General features: G+C 31.2%; 2 protein-coding genes across 3 annotated transcripts in view; one reads left to right on the top strand and one right to left on the bottom strand.

Moving 5' to 3' along the window:
* Window positions 1-15,459, bottom strand: part of LOC126739191 (SIN3-HDAC complex-associated factor) — a 28,562-nt gene extending 13,103 nt beyond the window's left edge. Inside the window, exons 1-3 of one of the 2 annotated variants that reach the window (XM_050444750.1) lie at window positions 15,402-15,459; window positions 3,269-3,386; window positions 322-475 (exon numbers count right to left, since the gene is read on the bottom strand). In XM_050444750.1, coding sequence (XP_050300707.1) covers window positions 322-475; window positions 3,269-3,386; window positions 15,402-15,450 — 321 coding nt within the window. In that variant the 5' untranslated portion in view covers window positions 15,451-15,459. Of the gene's footprint in view, window positions 1-321; window positions 476-3,268; window positions 3,387-15,316 lie in introns of both variants that reach the window. The other variant, XM_050444751.1, reaches the window with a different exon arrangement.
* A 493-nt stretch (window positions 15,460-15,952) lies between these two features.
* On the top strand, window positions 15,953-24,627 carry LOC126739545 (ras-related protein Rab-21). Its single transcript, XM_050445290.1, has 4 exons — window positions 15,953-16,164; window positions 19,851-19,998; window positions 20,085-20,226; window positions 20,519-24,627. The coding sequence occupies exons 1-4, from the start codon at window positions 16,033-16,035 to the stop codon at window positions 20,739-20,741; spliced, it is 645 nt and encodes a 214-aa protein (XP_050301247.1). The 5' UTR covers window positions 15,953-16,032; the 3' UTR covers window positions 20,742-24,627.
* The last annotated feature ends 1,840 nt before the right edge of the window (window positions 24,628-26,467 follow it).

Below are 26,467 nucleotides of genomic sequence, written 5' to 3'. Positions count from 1 at the left end.
ACAAGGCTATCATCTCAGTATGTGTATTGTTTCCATTCAAATCTGTCACATGCCATTTTGCCAGGGTAAGCAATAGCCACCAATCTAGCTAGACGAGAACTGACCAGTGGTACAAGATTTCTTGAGATAACATTTTTTACTCTTAGTTTATAGATAGTTTACCACTACTTGATTGAAATTAAACCCTTCCTATTGAAATACGTTAAGTACTTTTGTTTACTACCAATTGTTTACAGTATATTGTGTACTGTCGTTTTAATATTGTTTGCCTAATACCTTGCTTTATGTTACTTTTAACATATCATTCTGTGAAAAACTTACATGTTTCCAGTTACGTTCGGACCCCACCGGCAACTTCTTCCACCTCTTGACCAATAGCACGCACGCATTACATATTTCACCTTGGCGCGGCGTTGCCAATTTGAAGCATTTCAAAAAGTCCTCCTCGTACTTTTTGCTGTCGGTAAATCTCGAACTGCAATAAAAAATTAAATAAGTGTGGCGTTAACTTTACAGTGTTACTATTTTGCCAAGAGTTTGCAGACGGTAGCTCAGAATTATTGAAGGCTTGGGATTGTTCGAAGGCTCACTTATGACTGGCTATTAAAGAATCTAAACTTGATTATAACTATTAAATAAGAGGGCGCCACTTAGATTTTGATTTCAGCACTTGAAAAATAAATTGCAATTATTAAAGTTTTTAGTATATATATTTGTATTACGCAGGGGAAAGTTCATGAACCTTTTTACCTAAGGCATATCAGCCTTAACCATGTTATATCCACTTAACTACCAAAAAGGGTTCTGAAAAATACTGAACAAAAAATACCTAATATTATAGATAAGAAATTGACGTATTAAATTATGACATTGATTAAATTTTTGTAACGTTAAATTGAAATACAAAGCATATTAATTAAAGTTTAAATAAGTGAGACAAATCTATGGTTAGTAATATTTAAATAAATGGAATAAACTGGCCTGTATATTCCTCTAAGAAATGAACGGCTAGCCTTCAAAACCGAGGCTGTGAATGTATGCGATGTGTAGCTTACCTATCCGGATTGGGAATCTCTAATATTAGCTCTAACTCTGGCTCCAGCTCCACCGATTTCAGCAATTTCCCGGGGAAATCAAAAGCCTGCAGCCATGAAGAAATGAAGAAGAATAAAGAGGAAAACGGAAAAGTAAAACCCTTGCTAAGTTTCATTATCTATCTATCAAAATCTTGGGCATCCTGCACCAGAATTATGAAATAAACGGTTCCCTAAAGGAAAAAGATTAAGGACCATAAATTATAAACCATATTGGCTACTTCCTGCTTCACAAACTTCGGAAATTAAAAAACTGGCCTTTTACGTGCGCTCCTACCTGCAACACGGGAACAAGTCCTCGAAAAATGGACGCAGTACCGACTAAATCGATAACGACCCCACCTGTCGCCTGAGCTGTCAATATCAGCCAATCAGAGAAGTGACGGACCGTCAACAGAAAGCATGGATAATTAAACCAGGAGAGTGATGCGTTACAGTAGTAATGTCTCATTGACAGTGTGAATTTAAAGAAATATGAATAAAAGAAGTTGAATGAAATGTCAATGGAGCGTTAGTGAACATAAGGAATAGAAAAATAAAACGCTACATAAGTAATTTTGCAAAATGTTCTGTCAAATTTAAAGTCAACAGAATGAACTATAGAAAATGTTACAGAATAAGATACTGATCCTTAAGGGTGTTAACCCTTCAAATGAAGCTATGTCCTAAACTCCTTAACTTTTGAGCTACAAGTGTGTGTTGAGCTACAAGAGTGTTAAAAAAACTACAGAGCGTTAAAATGTTGTAGTGCCCACTTTCGACAGCAAATTTAAACTACATTATAACTTCAGTAGTCCGGACAGATATCGTTCCGTTACATGCCCGGATTAGCGAGGCGTCCGAATTACTGAAGTGAGTTTAAAATATTAGTTAAAAAAAACTAAAACATAAAAGTTAAAAAATATATATTATATTCTCTTTTTTAGTATAAGTAAGACTTATAGAGAACAAAATTATGACACTGTTATGAGATATAAAAAATTAATAGCAAGTACACAAACATTTTTAAACATACGTAATAATGTATATACTAGATAATGTGCTTATTATTCATCAGGTATAATTTATGTATAAATTTATAATTAAACCGTAGAATTACTTTTCAGAAAAAAACTATCTATTTTAGTTTGAATTTTTTGGATGTGGCTATATCAGTTGCTTTTTCTTTAAGCCTTCTCAGCAGATATACATACTATATCTTCAATAGCCATCAGATTGATCTCCTCGCTCCACCTGATCGCTATTGAAAGCGCTTTGACCGCATCTGTATGCTAAACTTTCTGTGTAATAACATCCTTATCTGATTCAGAATATTCGTTTTGATTTTCGATATTGTTTCCTATGGCATCTTGTACCAGCTCTTCTTCAGTCAAATCTTTTACGATCTCTTGTTCCTCCACAGCCCATTTAGTAATGTTTTCGCTGTTTAAATTATTTTCTGGATCCATGACTCATAAAGAATTTTTTTATTTTTTCCAAATCCTCCAAACTTACAGGAGCAAGTTTTTTTTTAACTTGTCGCGGACCCGTTGTCTGGTTCTTCGCTACTTGTTCAAACAAGAAAATTCCATTATTTTACACGTTAATATTTTTGCGCCCGGATTGTAGAGGCAAAATTTAGAAACTGCCCGAATAATAGAAGTGTCCGGATTACTGAAGTTATACTGTATTTTCATTTTTGCTCATGTAATTATTGTTCTTTTAATTTAATGGCAAAATAATGTATGTATATATGTTTTTAAATATTTTTTTTTACTAATAAATAGACCATAATCGCATGTCCGACGTGAAAAAGTCAAAAAATCAAATTTGCCCTAAAATGAATAGGGATTATAAAAATAGTTTTTATTTTAGGGAAAAGCAGAAGCGTACATAATATTTTTCAAAAATATTTAGCCTACGTTCCTGTACGGCCGCCCCTGGTTAAACTTTTAAAAAATCTCCTACTTAAAAAATGGCTGTTGATACTCAGGGGGTGTGTGCTAAATTTCATAAACATATCTAGAAAGTTATTAAGGTTATAATGAAGAAACGATTTTAACACCCTGTAGCTCAAACGTTAGGGGGTTTAGGACATAGCTTTATTTAAACTTTTCTTCTTAAAATCACCTCAGAGGATCAGCATCTTAATCTGTAACATCCTGTATGGGCAAAATAATCATTTTGGAACTTACCTGCTGGACTTGGCTTTGCAGATGCAACAACCGGTAGACGAACGGTAAACTTTCGGCTTGTGAAATGAAAACATGTTCGTCGAATATTTTCGTGATTGTTGCTTGTTAAAATGGTAACCTGAAACAAACAAGAAAAAAAATTATTAATAAGGCAAGGGCAAGGGTGACTTAAGAGGACCAGATATGAATTATCTGCAACGGCACCATTTTTGACATTATAGAAAATTTTCAATATTACGTTTCTTCAATGGGGCCACACTATACCCTGGGAAAACAGTCTCTTTTTTTCCATCATTTTGAAAAGTCAAGAAGGTTTTATGACATAATTTAAACAAAATGTCAATTTACACAGATAAAAGAATGTAGGAATTCTATTATAACCTGTTGATATTCTTTCGATAATTTTTCATATTATTTACATCGCTACAAAGTTGCAACGCATACGGGTGATCCCAATGACATTCGAATTTTAAAAATAAACCAAGCAAGGACAAAAACATAACAAAAACAAGAGCCCAACTTAAATAATGTTGTTATATTGAAAAACATTAGTAATGAAGTAGTAAAATAAGGACTCGACACATTTTCCAATAATATTTACGATTAATTTATAATAGTCTTTAACTGGAAAAAAGAAATTTAAAATTGTTCAATGGGAACATTTCTAATTCCCAAACTATAAAATGACTTTAAAGGATGATTTCAGGGGGATCATGTCGCCAGAGAATCCTTGAAACAACTTTATTTTTAGTGGGAATAAGTACTAGAAATTCCATTTTCCGCATATCTTTTGGCGGATTTCCTCCTCTCAGGATCAGGATGAGAGAGATATAAATAAAGAGTTTTCCTGGTGTAAGTAATGCAATATCATTAAATATAGAGAAATGTGGGTTTATAAAGTTTACTTATTTAAGGGTCTCCCCTCCTTCTTAATGTGTTATTGATGATATCCCCTGTATTGGTCAATTGTCAAAACTAATTGTTTCTCGCCAACGTTTCGAATTATATTTAATTCATCTTCAGGGCTCAAAGTCGTGTGGTCACACCTAGTAATAATATCTCCTCTAGGCAACTGCTCTTTAACTATGTTATCTACATGTTATTGTTATGTTTTTAATAATAAATAAACGTTTATTATGCACAAACAAAATATTACATAAAAGGTAACATTCACATAATGTGTTCTTCCATGCTACCTGACAAATACAGTATTAGTGGGCAGTTTCAATACAATACTACTTTATACTAAACTAGTTTCTTAAAATTACTTAACATTACAATAAAGGCATATGTGAACCTAACAGAAAAGCCTTGTATTTCTTCTTAAAAGTGAAAAGTGAGCATGATCTTATGAAGTTGTATTACTTCAGAGTTTAACAAAAATACACCCTGATAGGCAAATGAGTTTTTAAAACCTTCAGTTCTATGCACTGGTATTTGAAATCTTATAATGTTTCTTAGGCGGTGACTATGTAAATCTTGTCTTGCTGGGAAATAATCAGAAAGATATTTAGGGTACCTCAACTTGTAAATTCTAGAAACAAACTGACCAAAATGTAAAGCTGCTCTCCTTTCATATTTTAGTATTTTATTGTCAACATATATTGGTGTTATGTGATCAAATTTTTGTATGTTGAAAACAAATCTCATAGAGGCGTTTTGAGCTAACTGAATTTTGTTCTTCATTTCAAAAGTGAGGTAATTGTAAAAAACAACATTATAGTAATCTAGCTGTGACCAAACAAGAGCCTCGACAAGCATTAATTTGATAGTTTTGGGTAAATAATATTTAAATTGATACAAACTTTTAAGTAAAGCATACATGCATGATAATTTTTTATTGACATGTATACCTGAAAGTTTGGGACTTCATCAAAAATGACACCAAGATTTTTTGCTGATGCTGAACAAGGAAGGACACTGTTGTTTATATGAAAAGTAGTGGAATTAGATTGAAGAAATTGTTTTTTTAATATATTAGAACCTATGAGTAAGTATGTGCTCTTGTTAGCATTCAAAATCATCCCATGCTGTCATGACCCTTTAAATATTGAGTTTAAGTCCTCATTAATTTGCTGCATACATTGACCCCTGTGACATGTAATTTGACGATTTTTCGAGCCCTGAAGATGAATTAAATACAAATCGAAACGTTGGCGAGAAACAAATAGTTTTGACAATTGACCAATACACCCACGAAATACCACTTCTAATACACAGTCTCTGGTCACAAATTCACAAGAATAATTATTTTTAACAAAATATCAGCATTGAAGAGACTATATATTCACCTAGTGAGATCTCTTCTTGAATTCTTCAATATAATTTGGTCACCTCATTTTCTGATCCATATTGAAACCCTTGAAAATGTTCAGCCTAAGTTCACCAAGCTCTTATGAAGTTGGGCCTGGATCTTACCAGTTCTGAGACCATGTTCTATTTGAGTATTAAAAGCAGAAGGCAGTTCTTTGAAGATTGCTTTGCAGTTAAAGTCTTGGATGGTATAGTTAGAAGTCCAGAATGTCTGTACCTTTTTTCTTTACATGTACCCTCTTATACAATACAAGCTCAGATACTTCTCCATATTCCCTTTTGCAGAAGAACCTATTTTCTGAATAGTTCTATTAACAGAATAGCTTTTACAGTGAATAGATTTGCAAAAGATCATGATTTTTGGGACTATATCAATTAAATTGAAGGCTTCAGGTAGAACAATTATTTGCTGTTAGTATCCTAGCCTCACTCTTTAGATTAAGCTTAGCCAAGTATGGCTTATTAGTATCTTAGTTATTACTTAAGATTGCTGTTCACTATTAATATGTACTTGAATTATTAGACCTACATGTTGAAAACTTTATATCTGTACAGGCAACATTTTATTTATTTATTTATTCAATAATCCATCGTGACTTAAATTATTAATGCAAAGTGCTTTAATGCCAAGTTTTCTAATGTTGAAAATTTAGATCAACCCTTAATAATAATGTTTAGTACCTAGGCCCCCCAGTTACTTAAATATTATTACACTGAATATAGACCATTTATGTGACTTTGATATTGAAATGTGGAAAATAATCAGTTACAGTATTGGCCAAAAGTAGATGAACACATAATAAAAAAATAGTTCTTTAGCATTATTTTGCTATTGGGATATTTTTTTAAATTATCTACTGGATTATTATATTGGTACAAAATTGAGTAAATAAAACGAGCATTCTTTTCTTCTTTTGATTACATTTTATTTTAAAAAAATATTACAAAATTAAATTCTACTAAGTTCCAAATTTAAAAAAAGATTCTTAAAAATAGCTTAAAAAAAATGTAAATTAATACTTTGTATAATAACCCTTGTTGCGAATCACTTCCTGGCACCTCTTTGGCATAGTCTTTTAATTATTGCAGGATCCATGTTTTACCAGGCATCATTCAAAACAACAAACAAATAATCTTTATTTTTATTAGTTTTTGACTTAACTTGTTGATCTACTAGTTCCCGCGAGTTTTCAATTAGGTTTAGGTCCGGGGATTGAAATGACCTCTCTAAAACGGGGATTCCTTCATGTTCTAAAAATCGGTTTACTAATTGTGATGGCTCATTATTCTGAAAATGATATAATAACGGCATCTTTTCTTCCAGATAAGGTAGCAAAATAGTTTGTATTTTTGTACAATGTTTGTGTTTTTTAATAAATTGTATTTAGATTCGTCACTAAAATACTCCAGTAAAGTCCAGTCCTTACGTTTCTTGGCAAACCATAATCTGGCCTTTCCATTTTTTTTTTAAATCAGCGGTTTCTTCAACTAGTTTCCGCCATATGGTCCTTGCACTTACTTGCTGATATCCCAATTCCTCAATTTTGCTAGATGACAAAAACTGATGTGCCAGGGAAAAGGCTGATGTTCCCATTTGAAATTGTCATGAAATCTCAGATTGCAAGACTCCTCTTTGGTAGACCTCAATTACACGCTGCTGCAGATCTTCAGAATAAAATTTCTGAATTATTCCAAAAAGAAAGGTTTACTATTCCACGATTTAAAATATTTTCCAAAGTACTCCTAAAATAATGCAAAGAACCAATAATTTTTTTTTCCCAATGACAGATTTCAGATTGTAAGAGTGGGACCTACTAGCAAGAAAGTCAATGTTGACTTATAAAATGAAATCTTTAAACATAGACCCATCTCTATCTAGCATTCGTATATGAAAACAAACAAAATGAATAGTTAAGTCCTCATGTTCAGTGCTCAACAGTCTTAAGTCGAGAGCACACGTCCAGAATCGCCTAAGGCGCACGCGCCAAACAGTAGTAAACAAAATTCCATCTTTCGAGTCAATGGTCTACTTTCACGAACGGCGGCGTTAAGCCGTAACCTCTCTCTCTCTCTCTCTCTCACTAACTCCCTACATTTTTTTTTAATTCCATGGGCTAAATATAGCTCAGACCGGCAAAACGAGGGTCGGTCTGGCCGCTATTTCGATATCAACTATGTATGTGTACAAATTGGCGCTGAAATTCATAATCGCGACCGCAACACTCTTGTTTATACACATGGATTTTTTCAGATATGTAAAATGTATAATGTTGTTTTGAAATAGTACTTGAGAGGTGTAGTAAGCGAACGGGAAATGCAGGTTTTGCGTTGGAGAAGGTTAAGATTTTAATTGTATGCATCTTGATTTTCTTGTTCACTGTATGCATTTGGCCTGTAAAAAGATTGTTAGCATCTGTTGATGAATATGTTTATTAATTCCAGTTAAAACTACACAAAATATAATTAAACCAGTGTTAGCGGTACCTAAAACTAATTATATGCGGCATTCAATATAATCTATACTAATAGAAGATTGAAACATCAGAACCAAATCAAGCTTATTGAAATATAATTGCCAAGTGTGATTGTCAATGAGAATTCAAATGACGTCAAGCATTCTTTCTTGTCGATGTCAACACTCTAAAAATCAGTACTTTGAGGAATAGCAAGGATCTTTCACTGGAAGCAATTAAGTTAGAGTGTGTTGGTTTGGTCAGATCACAACTTGAATATGGTTCAATTATTTGGACTCCAAAATATCTTTACAAGTAATTACTTAAGAAAATTCAACACAACTCTTTGAGGTTTGTAAATACAGGTTTAATTTGAATCTCATTTCAGAACATGACCATTTTTCTATTTTAAAGAAATTACCCTAAATAAAAGGCAGATTATGTATTACATTTCTCTAATTTATTAAATTTTAAATGGTATTGAATCTTGTCCATTCCTACTCCAAATAACTCTTGTTCTAACAATTTTTTGCTCCAACCAATAGTTTTCCAGAAAAAAAAAATTGAAATGATGAACATTTTCTTTTTGATTGTCTCAACGATATATGGAGTCCTTTGGGGTCTCTCCTTCTTTCTAATTCCTGTTACATTCTGTTAATGTGAGGCCAAAAACTAAATCCAACAAGATAATTTTGCCTTAACATGTAATCAAAAAAAAAACAAGCATTTATATCTAAAACTAATAACCAAAAAATGACCGTCAGATTGAGACCCTATACTTAAGGTCGCCACTCTTCAGTGAACATCAAAATCAGCCAACCAATAATTAATGGCGACCTCTCCGAAAATTTTTCCCGCCAATGAGCGAGAGGTTATTCACCCGCCACCGGCGTGTGTGCATTCACTTGCTTTTGACGATGACGCGATCGATCGCACGTACGCATCAAACGCAACACAAAGAAAAAAATGGGCGGCCCTAACCTAAACACCCAGCAACTTGTGCTTCATTCTTTAATTGGAATGCTACATAGGTCCCGGGCTTTTTCCGCATTAGTCTTATTGGTTGACAATGAAGAATTATAAAAAATTTTTATAAAAAAAAAAATAAAGTTAAAAATTGAGACTTTTAGGGTCAAAAATTGATTGAGGATTGAAGCTTATTGGGTTTAACCTACTGGCTTTTGGCTGTAATTTTGGTTTTTTGTATACTTGAGTTGTATGCTCTGCCAGCTTGTACCACACAGATTAGTTTTTCTGCCATATTTTATTGGTTGAAAAAGTTTCTGCTCAAAAATCAAAAGAAAAGAAAGAGAGTGGATAGTAACTATAAATAAATGCATAAAAGTAAAATTTTAAATTAGGGTCCCTGAATAAGTCCAGTTGCTTTAAAATTAAGTTAAGCAAAATGTTAGATACAGATTTTTGTCCTTTTTATGTAAAGAAAAATATATTTTTTAAATGTTCTCATTATTTCAGTTTACTATTATAGGCATATATTTTAAACATTTAAGCTGAGTAATAGAGAACTGATCATCTTGATATTGATTAATCTGTGACAAATAAAATCAATCTGCAGTAAAGAGGCATAAACTTTTAAATAAGAATTTTTGACAGCATAATATATATACAGAATACCTATTTCAATGCATCTCCATAAATTTCTTACAATATATTCTTTCTACAAAGCAACAAAAACAATAATAGTTACTCATTAGTATCCCATTAATGTTATCTTTTTTTTTTTACTTTTGGTATTGATATAACATTCACCATTTAAGTGCCATATTTGTAATCATTAGTCACCGTAAATAAGGAGGCTCCCATACAAACTACACACATTTTTTATCAAGAATTATATTCAATTGTTACTCATCAATTTCTTTACAGTGAGTCTAACTAATTTATTGGATTAAAAGATCTTAAAGTGATTTTTATGTATAAATTACATGTATCAAGGGTAAAGTTTAGAAGCAGAGAGTATTAATGAAGTATTTTATGTTTTTGATAATTGTACTAATAAAATATAAGCTTTTAATAAATATTCCATGTAAAACTGTTACAGTGATAAATAATTTTAACTCTAAACTTGTTGCTTATAGTGAATGTTAGTCCTATTGTGTTGAATTTATTGCATTGGTATGTGGCATGGCAACTTGTTTTATTTCAACATTTGAACATTCATGAAATTATGTGGTAACAAGTCTAAAGCAAAAATGTTTATTTACTTCATTTTCAGCAACACAAAGATGTACTAGTCTTATTTGGTAGTTTCATAAAACTCTAATATAAATTGATGAATTTTTTTAATATTAATAAGAGCTCAAATAACTTTAGGAATTATTTACATTTGCTGTGCAATGGATGTTAAACACTTTTCTTTAAAGTACTTAGCTTATTTTATATTGATGTTTTATTTGTGTATTGTTCTGCCTCCAATAAATACTTCAATTTTGTATTTTTTTTCTGATATTAATCCATTCCATATCTCAATCAATCTATAATTAGCCAAAAAGAAAATAATACATAAGATGGCATCATAAAAAATGTTGCACAACTGCATTCATCAATTTTTTTTCACACACACTTACGAACATAATATTATATCCAATGTAAGTAATGTTGTACTCTCAAGAATTTTATTTTTTTAATAATTATACTGATAAAATATGCACTTAATAAATATTACATTTACCTCTAAACTTGTTGCTTGTAGCGAATGTTGATCAGAAAGATGAAAACCTGAATATAAATTGATGAATTTTTTGAGGACCAATAAGAGCTAATGTCCTGTAGCTTGTTGAACACTTTTTTTTTTACTTTTTTGTAGCCCAAGTTATATTTATGTTCTATTTTTTATTTATGTATTCTTCTATTGATTTATAAATAGTACTAAATTTAGTAAGTGAGGAATTTCTTATGTTATATCCCCTAGTTCCCCATCCTTCTAATAAACACAGGACCAAGCATGGACTAGGGTGAATGTGCCGGAACCACCAGTACTCGGACAAAACGCGTTAGTTTTGAAATAAGATTAAATTTAAACTTCCCTGACTTTTAAACAAAATTGACCAATAAAATTTAACTATTTTTGCTTCATCCTATATTAACTGTCATCACTGTCAGTGCAGTTCTTCATTAGTTCAGACAAGTTCAAAGTTGGCATTATGCTGTGAGTTAAGAATATTTATTAAGTTTTATGATGTTATCATGTTTATCTGATATATCATGTTTATAGATAAAACTACTAGAAAAAAGTATTTTTTTATAAAACATTACAAATCAAAAATAAGATGTCTGATTATTAGAACAATAAAAAGCAAAAACCTTCATTTACCTCTATAAAAACTGTCCGATTACTTGTATATGATTAAAATTTGCCAACAGAAGTCAAAAAAAGTTCAATTTTGAAATGGTTTTTTTGTTTCAGAAAATTAATTCTCAAAAAAGTATGACTGCTCAAGAATATTCTGAAGAAAACCTTAACTTAGCCCTTGATCAAATTCAAAAGGGCGGCAGTTTAAGGAAAACTTGTTGACAATTTGGGGTTTTAAAGTCAATGGTACAGGACTATATTACGGGTAAAGTAAAAAAACTAAAAGTTAATTTAGTTATAGTCTCTAATTAATTTGGCAAAATGAATATTTTATTTTAGTTTTTTGTTGTAGGAAAGAAATTGAGTTTTGTGTTCCTTCATTAATCATCCCTTAGTATAATGATGTATGTATAGTAAATTAGAGGATATTATCTTTCATGTTTTTTTATGTGTTAATTTTTAAATTATTTTTTCCTAATCAATTATTTTTCTTAATAAACAATATTTTTGTTTGTTAATTGACCGAAATACCTACCTTATTATTTTATCTGTTTTTTTTGCAATTAGTTAATTAAGTATATTTTGTAATATCTTTGATTTCTTTTTAGAAGTATAATTTGTTGCCATTTTTTCTACTTTACCAATTAATTAACATTTTTGCTTGGTCTAATAAAGTAAACTCTTACTCCTGAACTGGTCTTAATTTAACTGAACAAAATAAATATAAAATACAGAAAATTCACAATTCCTGTGTAAAATTTACTAGAAATTTGCCTCTAATAAATTACTTATTCAAAGGGAAGATACACATAATGTAAATTTCACTATAAAAGCACACTGGCAATCCCCCAGCATAAAACTGAATTTCTGAAAAATTTTGGAGACTGCTGATATCTTAATAGGGTGTAACTTTGATTAAATTTAAGAAAACTGCACTGTACTTATTGTACTGTATGTTCTTTTATTATTTATTGTGGTGGTTATTAAGATACACCTAGCGGTACTTTCCACCTTTGTATGTATATTTATTTATTTAGCAGTTTATTTCCAACAGGCACAGCCCAGTTACAGGAAAATCTACAATTAATGTTTTGAACGTGTAAACAAGTATTAAATTACTATAAATTAAATAACAAAAAGAAGGAAAAATAAAGAAAAATAAGGAAAACTTAAATTACTATAGTAACATCATGTATATATCAAAATTAAAGGAGATGTAAATTAACATTAGAATGAACAAAAAAAAAGGATTCATGGGACAAGGGAAAAAAGGAAGAAAAGGAATTATGGTAACTGTTAGTTTGCAGAGACAAAACTAGATCCTTTATGGAGCATACAAATATGTCACAGGTTGATGATACTGAATTAAAAATTCTGCACATTTGATATACAGGATCCTGAAACCTAATGTTAGTTCTGGCGTGATCTAAAGCAAAAGTGATATTTGCTCCAGAAGCAAATTGTGGTATATGAAATAGAATATCGTTCAGGAGAGGAGGAGAATTTATTTGATTATTGACCAATTTCCATAAGAATGTTACAAAATAAATTGTTCTCCTCATGGCCAGAGATTGCAGATTAAATCTACCTAACATCAGATCATGTCCCCTAACAGGATATATTCTATCCTGACAAAACATAAGAAACTTTAAAACCCTTCTCTGAACACTCTCGATGTAGCCAACATGGCATTCATAGAAAGGACACCACACCAAGGAACTGTATTCCTTGTTCTAACAAAGGAAAAGTACAATAGTTTTATTGAGTTTGAGTTGTTAAAGAGTCAGCTATTTCGAATGACAAAACCCAGAAGTTTCAACGAGGAGGTCACTGTCTGTTTAATATGTGGCACAAATGTGACCCTATCGTCGAAGACAACCCCTAGATCTTTAATAGAAGTACTTCTACAGAGGATTTGATAGTCTATATTGTAATTAAACAAAACAGGATCCTTGGTTCGGTGAAAGGAGATCACACAGCATTTCAAGATGTTAAGACATAACTGATTTCGACTGCACCACCCCCTAATTAGGTCCAAGTTACTTTGTAAGGACAAGCAGTCCAAGATACTACTGATACACCAGAATATTTTCAGATCATCAGCATAAGCTAGTCTAAGGCACGAAATTAATTCTATAAGATCATTAATATGAAAGATAAAAAGAAGTGGGGCCGAGATTGGATCCCTGTGCGACTCCAGAAGTTAAAACAAAGGTATTAGATCTGCAACCTTCCACCTCAACAAACTGTAGACGGTCAATAAAGTATGACGAAAGCAATGAAATTAGCCTTTCTGAGAAGTTGAATTGCTTGTTCAATTTTTCCAGCAGAATGCTATGATTTATCTGATTGGAAGCCTTACTGAAATCAGTATACACCACATCAACCTGACTTTTTCTATTGAGGGCTGAAGAAATAAAATGAGTCACATTACAGAGAATAGATGTAATTTATTTGTTGCATACAATAAAGATTATTTGATTTGATTTAATTGACCAATCCCATTCTGTGCATTAGTGTCTGATCAGTAGCAAAAATGCATTTTTGTAGGAAAAACAATATTTTTTTAAAAAACATGTACTATAAATTTCCAATTTGAGTTTTTTCTATGATAAATAGACTCCTTAGTCATCAATTTCTTTTTAAATCAATTTTGTTGCTAAAAAATATTTTTTTTTAATAGAATTTTAGATTTTAAGATAGAAGTTAAGATTCGACAAGACTGTCCGGCTACTGGCATATTCACTCTAGTACTAGTACAACAGCATCTGCATCATTTCTAGTTAAAAGTAATCAACAAGATACCAGTTCTGCCTCCAATAAATACTTCAGTTTTGTATTTTTTTTACTTTTATTAATCCAATCTATAATTAGCCAAAGAGAAAATAATAAATAAGATGGCATCATAAAGAATATTATCTGTTGAAAACAACTGCATTTATCTACTTTTTTATCACACACACTCACAAACATAATATTATGTGAACAACAATATTATTACCAATAATTATTTTATTATTTACCTTCATTCAAAACCGATTTAATTTAAAATACAATCTTGTTTTCCTTTACCAGAATAAACAACCTTTAAATGGGGTCACAAAAATAAAACTTGACTTGCCACAAGTTGCATTTTGGTTGTGTGTTGTGTATGCTGCTTGGAGAGGACAAATAAATTGGATACTCAGTTAATACTGAAACCTTTTACTGGTTTAAGAGGATAAACAAACTAGCACCAGTTGTTGTTTATACGACAAAAAACATTATTAATGTTAATATATTGTTGAATCTGTATATTAAGTTCAATTAAGAAAGCAATGTTGGGAAGCTTTGTTTATGTAACTAGTGGCCAAAGATGCTAAGAAAGATTCCATATGTTTATGCCTATTATTGTATGAAGCTATTGCAGCCCAAATAAGACCTTAAACAACCCAATAGGAACAAATGAATTATTAAACGAAATACATACAAAATTATTGGACTTTCTATTTTGAAATCTATGGCGGTTACTGTCGCATTTTTTGGTGTCAAGATCATACTAAATTTTAACAAGGCTGTGAAAACAAGAGCATCTGAGTCTGTACTATGGTTTTTTAATATGATCCCGAAGGTTTTTAGCGATAATTAACCCCAAATGCACGTTTGTTTAGTGAAAGTTTCTGATTACGTGCGTACGAGAAGATCGGACATGGTCATCTTGCAATGCCATGGAGAATAATGGCCCCTACTTAAATTTTCTTTGTGAGAAGAAAAGTCAATTTTCCCTATGTCAGGGCATATACGCGAAATGTTATTAGGGAGTAGCTAGAATGGAATTCAACTAGTTCTTCCCTGACCTTATTAAGTGTTTCTTTTATACCTTGGAGTACTCCAAATGGAGACAAGAACTGACGCCACTTTATTGGGGCGATTTATAAGTGAACTACGATATAAATATACATGACACCTAAGGGAAAATGAAAAACTTACCACTAGGCACTGACTTTTGCACAAATCACTTAATATTTGCACGTATTTTCTTGTAATTTTGAAGAAAATCCTCACTTGCACTTACCAAACCGATACAGATGACGGCTCTGATCACAGATAAACTCCATGCGCATAAGTTAGCGCATTGTTGCCTTCTATCCACTGATGGTTTAATTTTTGAGTTATTTATTAGGAGATCCTAAGCTAATATTTTTTTACTAAATTATAAGTTGTAAGTTTTAATAAGTAATTCAGGTAAAAACTCGAGAAATTATGAATTAATTTAAAATAAATAGTATTTAAAAGTATAGCTTTTGACTAGCCTCATGTTTCAAAATGGTCTACTTCCGGGCGGTAAATTTAAAAATTCCGGTAGATTAAAGAACCATTTTCCATGAAATTTGTAGTATATCTTCAAAAATACTCTTAATAGATATCCGTAAACCACTTTGCAACCCTTTAACTTAAGTATTTTAAATAAAACCGGTGTTTTTAGTCGGAAGATGTGCCGAAAAATCGAATAATTTTCCAACCTCTTTACGACCGCTAGCTCCACCTCGAGCAATATCAGGTAACCCCAAGTAGAAACAAAAAACATTTTGCAACAACGCCTTAATTTTCGTACGTAACAGCAATCAGCTGATTAACCGCAAAATGTCAACATGACATAAAGTTTTGTTTGTTGTATTTTTAGGTATATTTTTACAAAAAGTGCAATGGATGGTAACTCCAGAGGATTGGAAAGCTTTAAAGTAGTGCTTTTAGGCGAGGGATGTGTTGGTAAAACTAGTTTGGTATTGCAATTTGTGGAAGACAAGTTTAATAGTAAACATATAAGCACTGTGCAGGTGAGAGGGAATTCCCAGTTTATTGAAACTTTTATAAAAAGATTGGTTCATATGTGTCTCTCTAATAATGTAAAGGTGGATTAACGGAGATTACACATTTTATTATTAATCTAAATCATGTCTCTGTGGGCAGTTCCATATGGGTTTTTAATTTATTGACTGAATTAAATCCACACTAGTAATATTCACTTTTGTTTTCAAATTTCTTTGAACCAATTCAGAAAACCACTGTAAGTTAGTCATTGGTTAAAATACAGTTATAATTACATACTATTATGAGTACTTCATTAACCTCAAATATTACCTTTTAAGCCAGATTTTAAATTCAATTTTTGAAGCAGAAAAATTGACACAAAGTAAGATAATAAGGTACATGCAGAAGAGTCTCACTTTGTGCATTAAAAAATTAATCAAATTTTTTTGATATGATAAAAATCCCAAATGTTATCAAATTTATAACATATTTTCTACAGATCCATATTAATTAAAAAATGCATTAATATGTTATCCAGTTGCAAGAGTGAATATACCAACAACCATCAATGCCACACTTTTAAAAGTAAGAACAGGCTTCCAAACATTTATTCTAGAATGTATATCTAAGCTGAAAATAACTTACCAGGGAAACTTAGAACTAATTGCTGCCCTAAGTGATAAATATTTGTAGAATTTAATTATCCAGAGATACATTGGCAAAATTTTCTATGACAAAAGTGTGCTATGCAGCAGAGGAATTCCTTGATGCATATAAAGGATGGAATTGCAAACAACTAATTGCCAAAACCACTCAGTACAGGGCGACACAGGCTTGGCCTCTAGACTTACTTTTCACAGACAGAAAATACTTATTAGAGAAATCATGTTTCAACCCTTTAATTACAGCAACAATATAGATACACTTGATTCTGCAAAATTAGAGAAATTGTAAAGAGGAACTTCTTTGAAGCAAACTGTGAGACTGCCATATTACATCACACTTATCAGGGATAGACACAAAACTAATAACAGTGGAAAATGTAGGGTAAAAATGTAAGCAAACTGTGAAACTGCCATATTACATCACACTTATCAGGGATAGACACAAAACTAATAACAGTGGAAAATGTAGGGTCATTTACAAAAATTATAGAAAATTGCATACCTTTAAGGACCACTTGCAAAAACTAGGAAAACCATGGCTAAACCATAATTTCTTTAAAAAGATTGACAGGAAGAGACATTTTTGGCATACATACAAACTAACTAAACCTGACGCAGATGCACAGACAACAGAATAAAATAAAAGCATAAATAACTAAAGCACACAATCGGTATGAGGAAAGCTTGCTGGAAATTTAAATTGAAAAACTAGTTTCATTATCACAGAGTTATTGACAAAGCCTTGCTATGGAAGAGAGGAGAAAAACTTCTATAAATACATCAACAGAAATTTATCAAGTTGTCAACTTGTCTGATATTCATCTAAAAGACTCAGAGGCTGGGAATCTTGTCATAGATCCAAGTATGGTAGCTGAACTCCTGGTAAACTGATTTCAAATACTACAAAACTTTCCCATTCCTTTTAATAAAATTAACAACATTTTAGAATTTAACTTTATGCTTACTATAAGTAGAGGAGGCAGTAATTGACATGAAATTCCATCATACTCATCAAAAACTGCCCTGGTAGGTCTCTTAACATCTGCATTTACAACATTCTAACAAAAGGAAATATACCCTCAAATCAGCTGACAGCACATGCAATACCAATATGTAAGAAAGGCAACAAATTTGAACCACTACTTTTGACGAGGTATCTCATAATTTTTGTCAAAAGCTTTTACCTCTTTCACAAGTTAAACCATTTTGCTGAAGTAATAGGGCAAATATTGATATTCATACAGAACACACACAAATCTAGAACCTAGTGGTGTTGTTCAGGGTTCAGTCTTTGGACCTGTGCTATTCAGATGCTTTATTGTGGATCTAGATAAAAACTTGCAAATTAATAGCCAAGCCTTTGCAGGAAGGTTTACTGTAATCCATTGACTAATTTTGACAAATTCTTAGCCAACATACGAACTGTAGAATCCTGGACACTAAACTGGCTTATGAAATTCAACACCGACCAATGCACTATTCTGCATATATTTTATTTATTTATTTATTCATGCCAAAAGGTCCAAACTCTTACACAAGTCAAAAATACAGAAAAAAAAGCATTACAATTAACATTAGGAAATAGGGCATATTTATAGAAAAAGGCAACCCGCAAATTATTTATAACATCAACATTACAGACATCATATCAGCTGTAAATGAGTAAAGAGCTTAGAACATTGAAAGGCCTTTCAATGTTCTAAGGTAAAGAGACTTGGAGATTTTAATCAGAAAACCTAAAATGGGAAGTACATTGAGCTTAAATGGTAAAAAAAGCTAGTTCTCTAATTTACCTTACAGGGAGAGCATTTTACAATAAATCTCAAGCTTTCATAAGAAAATTTATGTAACATTTACCAGACCAAAACTTAAATACTACCATATGATCTGGAATCCTTACTTTGTCATAGAGCTCTTGGAAAGAGACCAAGGAAGAGCAACCAGAATTCCTATCAAGAGTAGAGACATACCATAATTATGAGGATAGATTAAAGCTATTCAATTTAACTAGTCTGAAAGAAGGAAGACAGAGAGGAGACATAGAAACTTATAAAACCATCCATGGCAACTATGATGAAGCTCTAAAATTAACATTTAACTTGCATTATCTGCAAATATAACACTTCCCCACCAGCAGAGTTATCAGTGGATGAAACTCTCTTCAAGAACTTGTTGTGAGTGAAGGAAATAAAAATATATTCAAAAACACACTAAACAAATTCCTTAAAAACTATTGTGATGTAAGAGTAAAAGTAGTAAGTAGTAGCTTTAAGCCTATTAATATGGGTTTGGTAATATGGTAAGCAGATTATTGAAGAAGCTATAAAGTCGTTATGAATCTTATTAATCTTAATCAAGATTATTGTGTCCTATTTATTATAGAGCCATAGTCTTCACAAAACTTTCTGATATAATTTGGGTGATTTTCTGCTAACTTGTCAACTTTTTCAGTGTGCTTTGATAAAGATTTTAATTGGACTTCAATTCTTACCTTAGACTATTACTTACATAAAGAAAGGTTTTACATATTATGCCTTATAAGAATCAAAAGACTTGCATTCAATTTAAATAAGGAGCTTTAATATTGATAGTTTAAGCTTTATATGTATTTTATTTAAGATTATTAAGACTGATAAATGAATGTCAATTTTGATTATCAAGGAATGACAGTGCAAAATATGAACTAAAAGCAAATACATCCATCTATATTTTGCTTTCACTTTAAAGCCGTTTAGTCACTTGATATAAACTAATGTGAATTCAGTCAATTAACGTGAATACAACTAGAATATAGGAAAAATCCTTTTTTGACAAAAATAATTTACAATTTATAGGTTTTTTAAGGCTTAAAATTACTAAATGACATACAATTATAATTAAATAAAATGCGGTAAAAATTACATATATAAATTATCATAAGAATGTAATATTCAATAATTTTTAAATAGCAATACCTTTAAGAACTCTAGTAAGAAGAGTTATGCTTTTTGTCTTGGTATATTTTTATTCATAACTGATACCTTTTATACTCAAAAATATATTTTTAGGCTGCATTTTTAAACAAAAATATAAACATCGATGGTAAACGGATGAAATTGGCAATATGGGATACAGCTGGCCAAGAGCAATTCCATGCCTTGGGTCCTATTTATTACAGGTCATCAAATGGAGCAGTATTAGTTTATGATATAACCAGTAAGTGCATAGAAATGGAGCTATATGTATATTATACTATGTATATACCATACTATTTTAGATTAATTGCTTTCATTATATTGTAGATCTAGACTCTTTCCAGAAGGGGGTCAAAACATGGGTAAAAGAACTTAGAAAAATGCTTGGAAAAGATGTATGTCTTGCAATTGTTGGCAATAAAACAGATTTAGAAAAAGAAAGGGCTGTTTCAGTTGAAGAAGCTCAAGAGTAAGTCTGAGAATAAAATTATTTTTGATACTCTCCTTTTTGATAATTTATTTACTTGTTTTAAATTACTTACTAACACTAACCAATAACATACCTATATTTTGCTAGTTGTGTTGACCTTGCAATCTCTTAATTTTATTCAGTTTTGTATTTGTTATCCTTAACCCAGTCTTTTGTATTTTAAAATAAATAAATAAATTTAATTAAATCATAGTCCATGTATTTATTGCAATTCATAATGAAATATATAAACATAATGTTTTCAAAGTATTCAATGTTCTTTTATTTCCAGGTATGCAACAAAAGTAGGTGCAAAGCACTACTTTACATCAGCTAAACTAAATGATGGAGTTGAAGATATGTTTTTAAGTTTAGCTCAAGATATGATGGCTAAACGAGAAGAAAAACAAGCAAATGGAAGTTTATCCAGGCAAAACTCTGTAAGAAGAAATATGTTGGTGGTGGCAGATGATGAGATGGAACCTCAACCCTCAAAAAGCTGCTGTGGGGCTTAACCAGTCCAGAACTGTTATATAACTATATAAAACGTGATATAATATATGTCTAAACTAAAACTAGATAATTAATCTCCATATATACATGGTTTTCAAACTAACGTCAGGACTATTGCACTAACTTTGGTAAAATGAAAAAGAGTTGGTAATTGAAATCTTTTTAGAGAAATCGGCAAAAAATTTAGCCCAAACAAATTCAATGGAATAGTTTAGTGATTGTATTCTTTTAAAAAACTTACTTTTTTTAAAATTCTTAAGGGATTTTAGTTTAAAATATATTTACATAACTTATGATAGATCAACATTTTAAAATAAATATATAATGACAAAAGCAAACTTTTTTGCCTGTATGCATATTTATTGTGGCTGTTAAACTATTAGAGTTAGTAGGACTGACTGTAGATTGAAAAGTATAAAAATACTAATTCTATACAGAGTGTACTATAAAGCCTATGACAAACACAGGAAGCTTGATTTTAATAGTTTTTCCAAAACGACCAGGGGTCAGGTCCGCTTTTATTTAAAAATCTCAATGACTCGGAATAGAATCTATTTACATATTTATTAATGCTTGAGGGGGAGTTTACTTCTGAGCCTTTGTTAAGCATTATTTGTTTTTTTTCTCAGTTTAAGCATAATCTCAATTCTGTACTCAGGGTTTAACACACGTTGAACACACAAATAAATTTTTCAGTTAAAAATAGTTTCATAACGTTGAATCACCTAACAAAAAGCCACAAGTTATTAATATTATTATCAAGTTATTTTTTTTTTTGTATATCCTCCTGGGACCCAGAGGTGTTTTTTTTTAGGAAAAAAATCCTTTTAAATTTCGTTTAAAAGTGTAAAAAGTAACAACTTTTGTTAATAACTTTTTTTATTTTTTTTTGAAGTTAACAAAAAAACTGGTGTCCATTTAAGTGGACATTGGGTCTTAATCCCTAGAAAAAATAGATTAAACAAAAATATTTTAAATTCTTAAAATAAGAAATACATGTTTCATTTTAAACTAACATTTTAAAAATAAAAATATAAAAATGTCAACATATCTTAAGAATTCAGAAAATATTATATTTCTGCATGCAAAATTAAAAAAAATACAAGTTTTACTGAAAAAAAAAACGAAAAATGCAGTTATTTCAAAATTGTTCAGAATGAAACTCTTTGAAACAGTTTCTATTGCTTGTTATGCATAAAAAAGTTTCGCAAGTATCACAATAAAATTAAGTTTTTTTATTACAATTTTTTAATTTGCATCTTACAGAATTTTTTATCTCAGAATCTATTTCAGGAAAATGTTTGCGTTTTTTTCTATTAGTTATTAATACTGATATTTCCTGCTGGGTTTTTTCTAGTAGCCATACTTCGTGGCATGTCTATTGCAGCATCAGGCTGTCTTGTTAGCAAGTATGCGGCATATCTCTATTTTGAATTCAAGAAATTGCTGAACTTTTCGGGGATGTGTTTTAAAAAATGCTTTATCTCTCCGATAAAGAACCCAAGAGTTTGCCATTGCCAAATCAAACAAAAAAATGGAAATTTGTTCTTACTGTCCATTTTCTTGACCTTGCTTGAATTCTGTAGTAGCTGATCATTCTATCTATGAGATCAATTCCAGCCATGCAGTCATTGTATTTTGCCACAATTTCAGGTCTTGGGACTTGGATATATTTCCCATCTTTTTTTGACCATCACTTGCACTCATTGATTGGTTGACTTCCTAAAGCCGTAGATGCCATTAGAACAGATTTTAAATCGTACCATTGCACAACAACCAACTTGCCATCCTCCCTTTTAAACTTTTCCGAGGTTCCACGAGCCATTTTTGCCAACGTTTTGTTAGGTGTCAAGTGAACAGCTGCTGGTACACGTGACTTCATTATGGTACCAGTGATATACAAATTCCGTTCATGGAGGTATTCAAGAAGTGGAATGGTTGTAAAATATCTGTCGTGGTAAATATGTGATCCTGGAAGCAACCGAACAACAGCAGACGGCCCAATGCCAAGATTTTTAGCTGTATTATCCAAAAATGTATTTTTGCCTTGATACATTTCAAAATCTACAACAAGGCCATCAGGAGCAGCACATACAAAATTTTTCAGTCCTTCAGGGTTGGGTTTACCTCTCACAAACTGCTTCATGTGACAAATTCCCGTGAAAGGAATCATCTGCTCGTCTACAGCAACATTTTTTTCTCTGGGTAGCTGCAAACATCCTTGTCTCACCCTTTCTAAAATTGGACGTACTTTCCAAAATCTATCAGATTTACGATTATCTTCAGAGATGTCACCATCTACCACAAGTTTTAAATTGCTCCTTATCACAAAAAAAACTGTCTCTGGCCATAACATCTGCAATCGCTGAAACTCTAGTTGTTTTGGCCCAGTACAGTCTAATCCTTGGATACTTTAAACAGGACATTAGGCATACTACGCCAAAAAATTGTTTTATCTCACTTAACGTAAGTTTTAGAGATAATCCTTTTAATTCAACATATCTAGCATTTGTACAGTCGCACATTGTTTGAAAAAGTTCATCATCAATATACATTGCGATTGTGTCTTCGACCTATGTACTTCGACTTTCACAATCAGATTCAGCAGGAGAGGAATTTCCAAATTCCTGAGGTGAGAATACAGGATTTTTCTTCTAAACAGCTCTCCTTAAAGGAGTTGGAACTTCATTGGAAGTTGTTAAATTATTTTTAAGGATACTAAGAGGAAGGTTGTCCTCCTCATCTTCACTGCTAGACTCAACATATTCAGCCTCATCTTCTTGCTGGTTGTTTTCAATATCCAGATCTTCAGTTGCCCCTTCGTCGTCGGACATTCCACAGTCTGAGTCGTCCTGGTTAAGATTCAAAATTTTTCTCTAAACTTTTCGTCGTCTTCTCCAGGCCTCGAAAACTTTTTTCGGCCGAATACAGCTAAAACAAACAAAAAGACGTTAATAACAAATTGTGGTGATTAAGTCCAATGTCCATTAAAATGGACAGGTAATGTTTAGGCAGATTAAAGAAAAAACAAAGGACCAATAAAGAAACTATCTACGTTAAATTGTTAAATAAACATATTTTAAATTTCTCTAAAAAAAACAAATAAATTACCAGATGTAGAGTACATACCATCATAGGAAGTACGGCGCCCTGTCGCCATTTTTTTTTTGTAAACAAACACTTGCGTCACCTCTCAAGCATGTGGCTAAAATGACGATATTCGGTCGTTGCGCGCAAGCACTTAGAACGATAACCGCGCGTATATTACCAGATATTTCTAGAAATAAGTGGATTAAAAATTTTTGTTTACGTGAAAATGGACGCTGGGTCTCAGGAAATTATATAAATTACTTTAGCAATCGGCATTAAATCGGCCAATATACATTACTTAAAAACAAAAACAAAGGTAAGGACACAAAGTCACGGTCTCATCCAATCTATATAATTTCTTAAAAAAGCTTAAAAGCTACACGTGTTTCGCTCCTGTTGGAGCATCATCAGGCCTAGACCTACACAGATCACATTACAACTCTATTCTATATCTATATTATTATTATATAATTTATTATGTTAATTATTTTACTATTTTACTTTTATTAACATTACTTAATTTATTATGTTAATACCTGAAAACCGCTCCTTAGTAAAAAAAAATTAACTCATTTGTCGAAGTTTGTCATAAAGCTTATTGAACACCCTGTACAGAAATTTGAATCTTGATAATATATCTGACTTTTTTTAAATGCTTTTAAACCATTTTTTTTCAAACATTATTGATTATGTAAAATTATAAGTTTAATTTTAGCGCATTTATTGTAAATATTGACCCCTTTGTGTAAATTTATATGGATTAAAAATATTTGATAATACATAATTCATATGGTAGGACACACGATTTTTATTTTTTTAGCAAGAAAGCTAAATATATGTTAAATGTTTAAAATGATTTAGTTTTGAAGAATTGAAGACTATGGATTAAGAGTTTAAATTATTAAATGGTTTTACGGAGGTAAGTAGGGATCTGTTTTCAATTACATTTAAAAATGGACCGATTCTTTGCGAAAAAATGCTAATTTAAGTCAGAGATGCCTTCAGAGGTCTTGAAATATCGAAAAAATTAAAAATAAATCGAAAGGCGATTTGACGGTATTGAGATTATTCATATTAGCGCTAACCACCTTGCTCGTCCACGATTTAAAAAAATTACCGTTTAAAACTGCCTGTTCAATGCTATAAAATTATTGAACAGAATGTACCAAGAAGCAACAGGAAAAAAAAGCCGTTGATGCGGATGATAGAAACCAAATCGAGCTTGGGATGTGGGTATTACAAGTTTTGCTTCAAATGAAACTGCTATGGTATCTCTAATAATATTGTTGATTGATAATAGATAATGAACAATTCAACCTTTTGGGAGTATCACAATATGGTTCAACGCTCCCGAAAAACTACAGAGGACAATACCATGCACTGATGTTGCGGTACAAGTTATATGCAATATCTGAATAGAGTCCGATCTCTCAATTTAATTAAAACCGCTGATAACATGGAGGGAATTGTCTGGGGTATATCCTATTTTATCAAAAATACCGCGAAAGTTTTTTAACCTACTTCCTAATATCATTGTATCATTATTCTTTAATAGTGTTTGGATTGACTGGAAAATGTGTTTTTCTCTTATGCTTTGCCAGTCTAAATCAGAAAAACATCACTTTGTTACAATACTTTTCTAATTCTTAGACTGACATGATGACGGGATATATAAAAGAGAATCAATTTTATTATAGTTCAGTTCAGAGATCTATTAGAATCTTTGATGTGCCGCGAATAGTCCGTGTGCCGGTGTGGTAAAATGTTTTGATTTGTCTTCAAATTTTATATATTTCCTTTTTTTGGGTATTGAGATTTATTTTTACTTGGTGGTGATTATTAATGAGGATTTTGGCTGCCATATTCAATGTCCTTTATTATTGTTTTTTTTTAATTAATACATATTATGTTATATTATTATAATAATTTACTCATGAAAACCACCATCTCTATATTTAGTACCAACTTCTTTTGATGAAAAGTAATTATGTAGTCAGAAAAGTGGAAGTATATTTTTTAAAATAAACTTTTACATTAAAAATCATCTAGCTGTCTATATTTTATGCGTTTAAAAGACACAAGTTTTACTTATAAAAAAAACACACACTTTACATCCTGAATGTAATATTTATTAATTTGTTTGCCGCATATTTAGTTATTGTGCATATTAGGAGAGATTAGATGAAAATTAACAGAAATAAATGCTTATACTAAAAATAAAAATCTTATACAAAACACTACATTTACTGGATCCGAAATACTTTTATAAATTTAATCACTCTTTTGAATCTGGCCCAAAGAGTTAATACAATTTTCTAAATTCTGGTTTTTTGCTTTTGTTCTTTAGCAGTTTTTTCCAATAAGGAAGGAAATAGTTTCTCTGTTGCCACAATGGATTCCAACTTCATCTCGCACATCAGCATATGAAAACTAAAGCATTACATTATATATACTTTATTGTGTCGCTGAAGGACAAACAGGAGCAGTAAGCTGAAAAAAACAAAACTTTAAACTTGTTTAATTAATAAAAATATGGTTTTCTTACTATGGCAAAAACGACTTTTTCCCAGAGAATGAAAATCATACATCAATCATAAATGTATCATACCATGTTTCGGATAAATAATATATGGATCTT

The sequence above is a fragment of the Anthonomus grandis genome, chromosome 8 (genome assembly GCF_022605725.1).
Source record: "Anthonomus grandis grandis chromosome 8, icAntGran1.3, whole genome shotgun sequence".
Taxonomy (NCBI): Eukaryota; Metazoa; Arthropoda; class Insecta; order Coleoptera; family Curculionidae; genus Anthonomus; species Anthonomus grandis.
The sequence above is the reverse complement of the archived record's forward strand: the minus strand, read 5'-3'. Positions and strand labels throughout refer to the sequence as shown.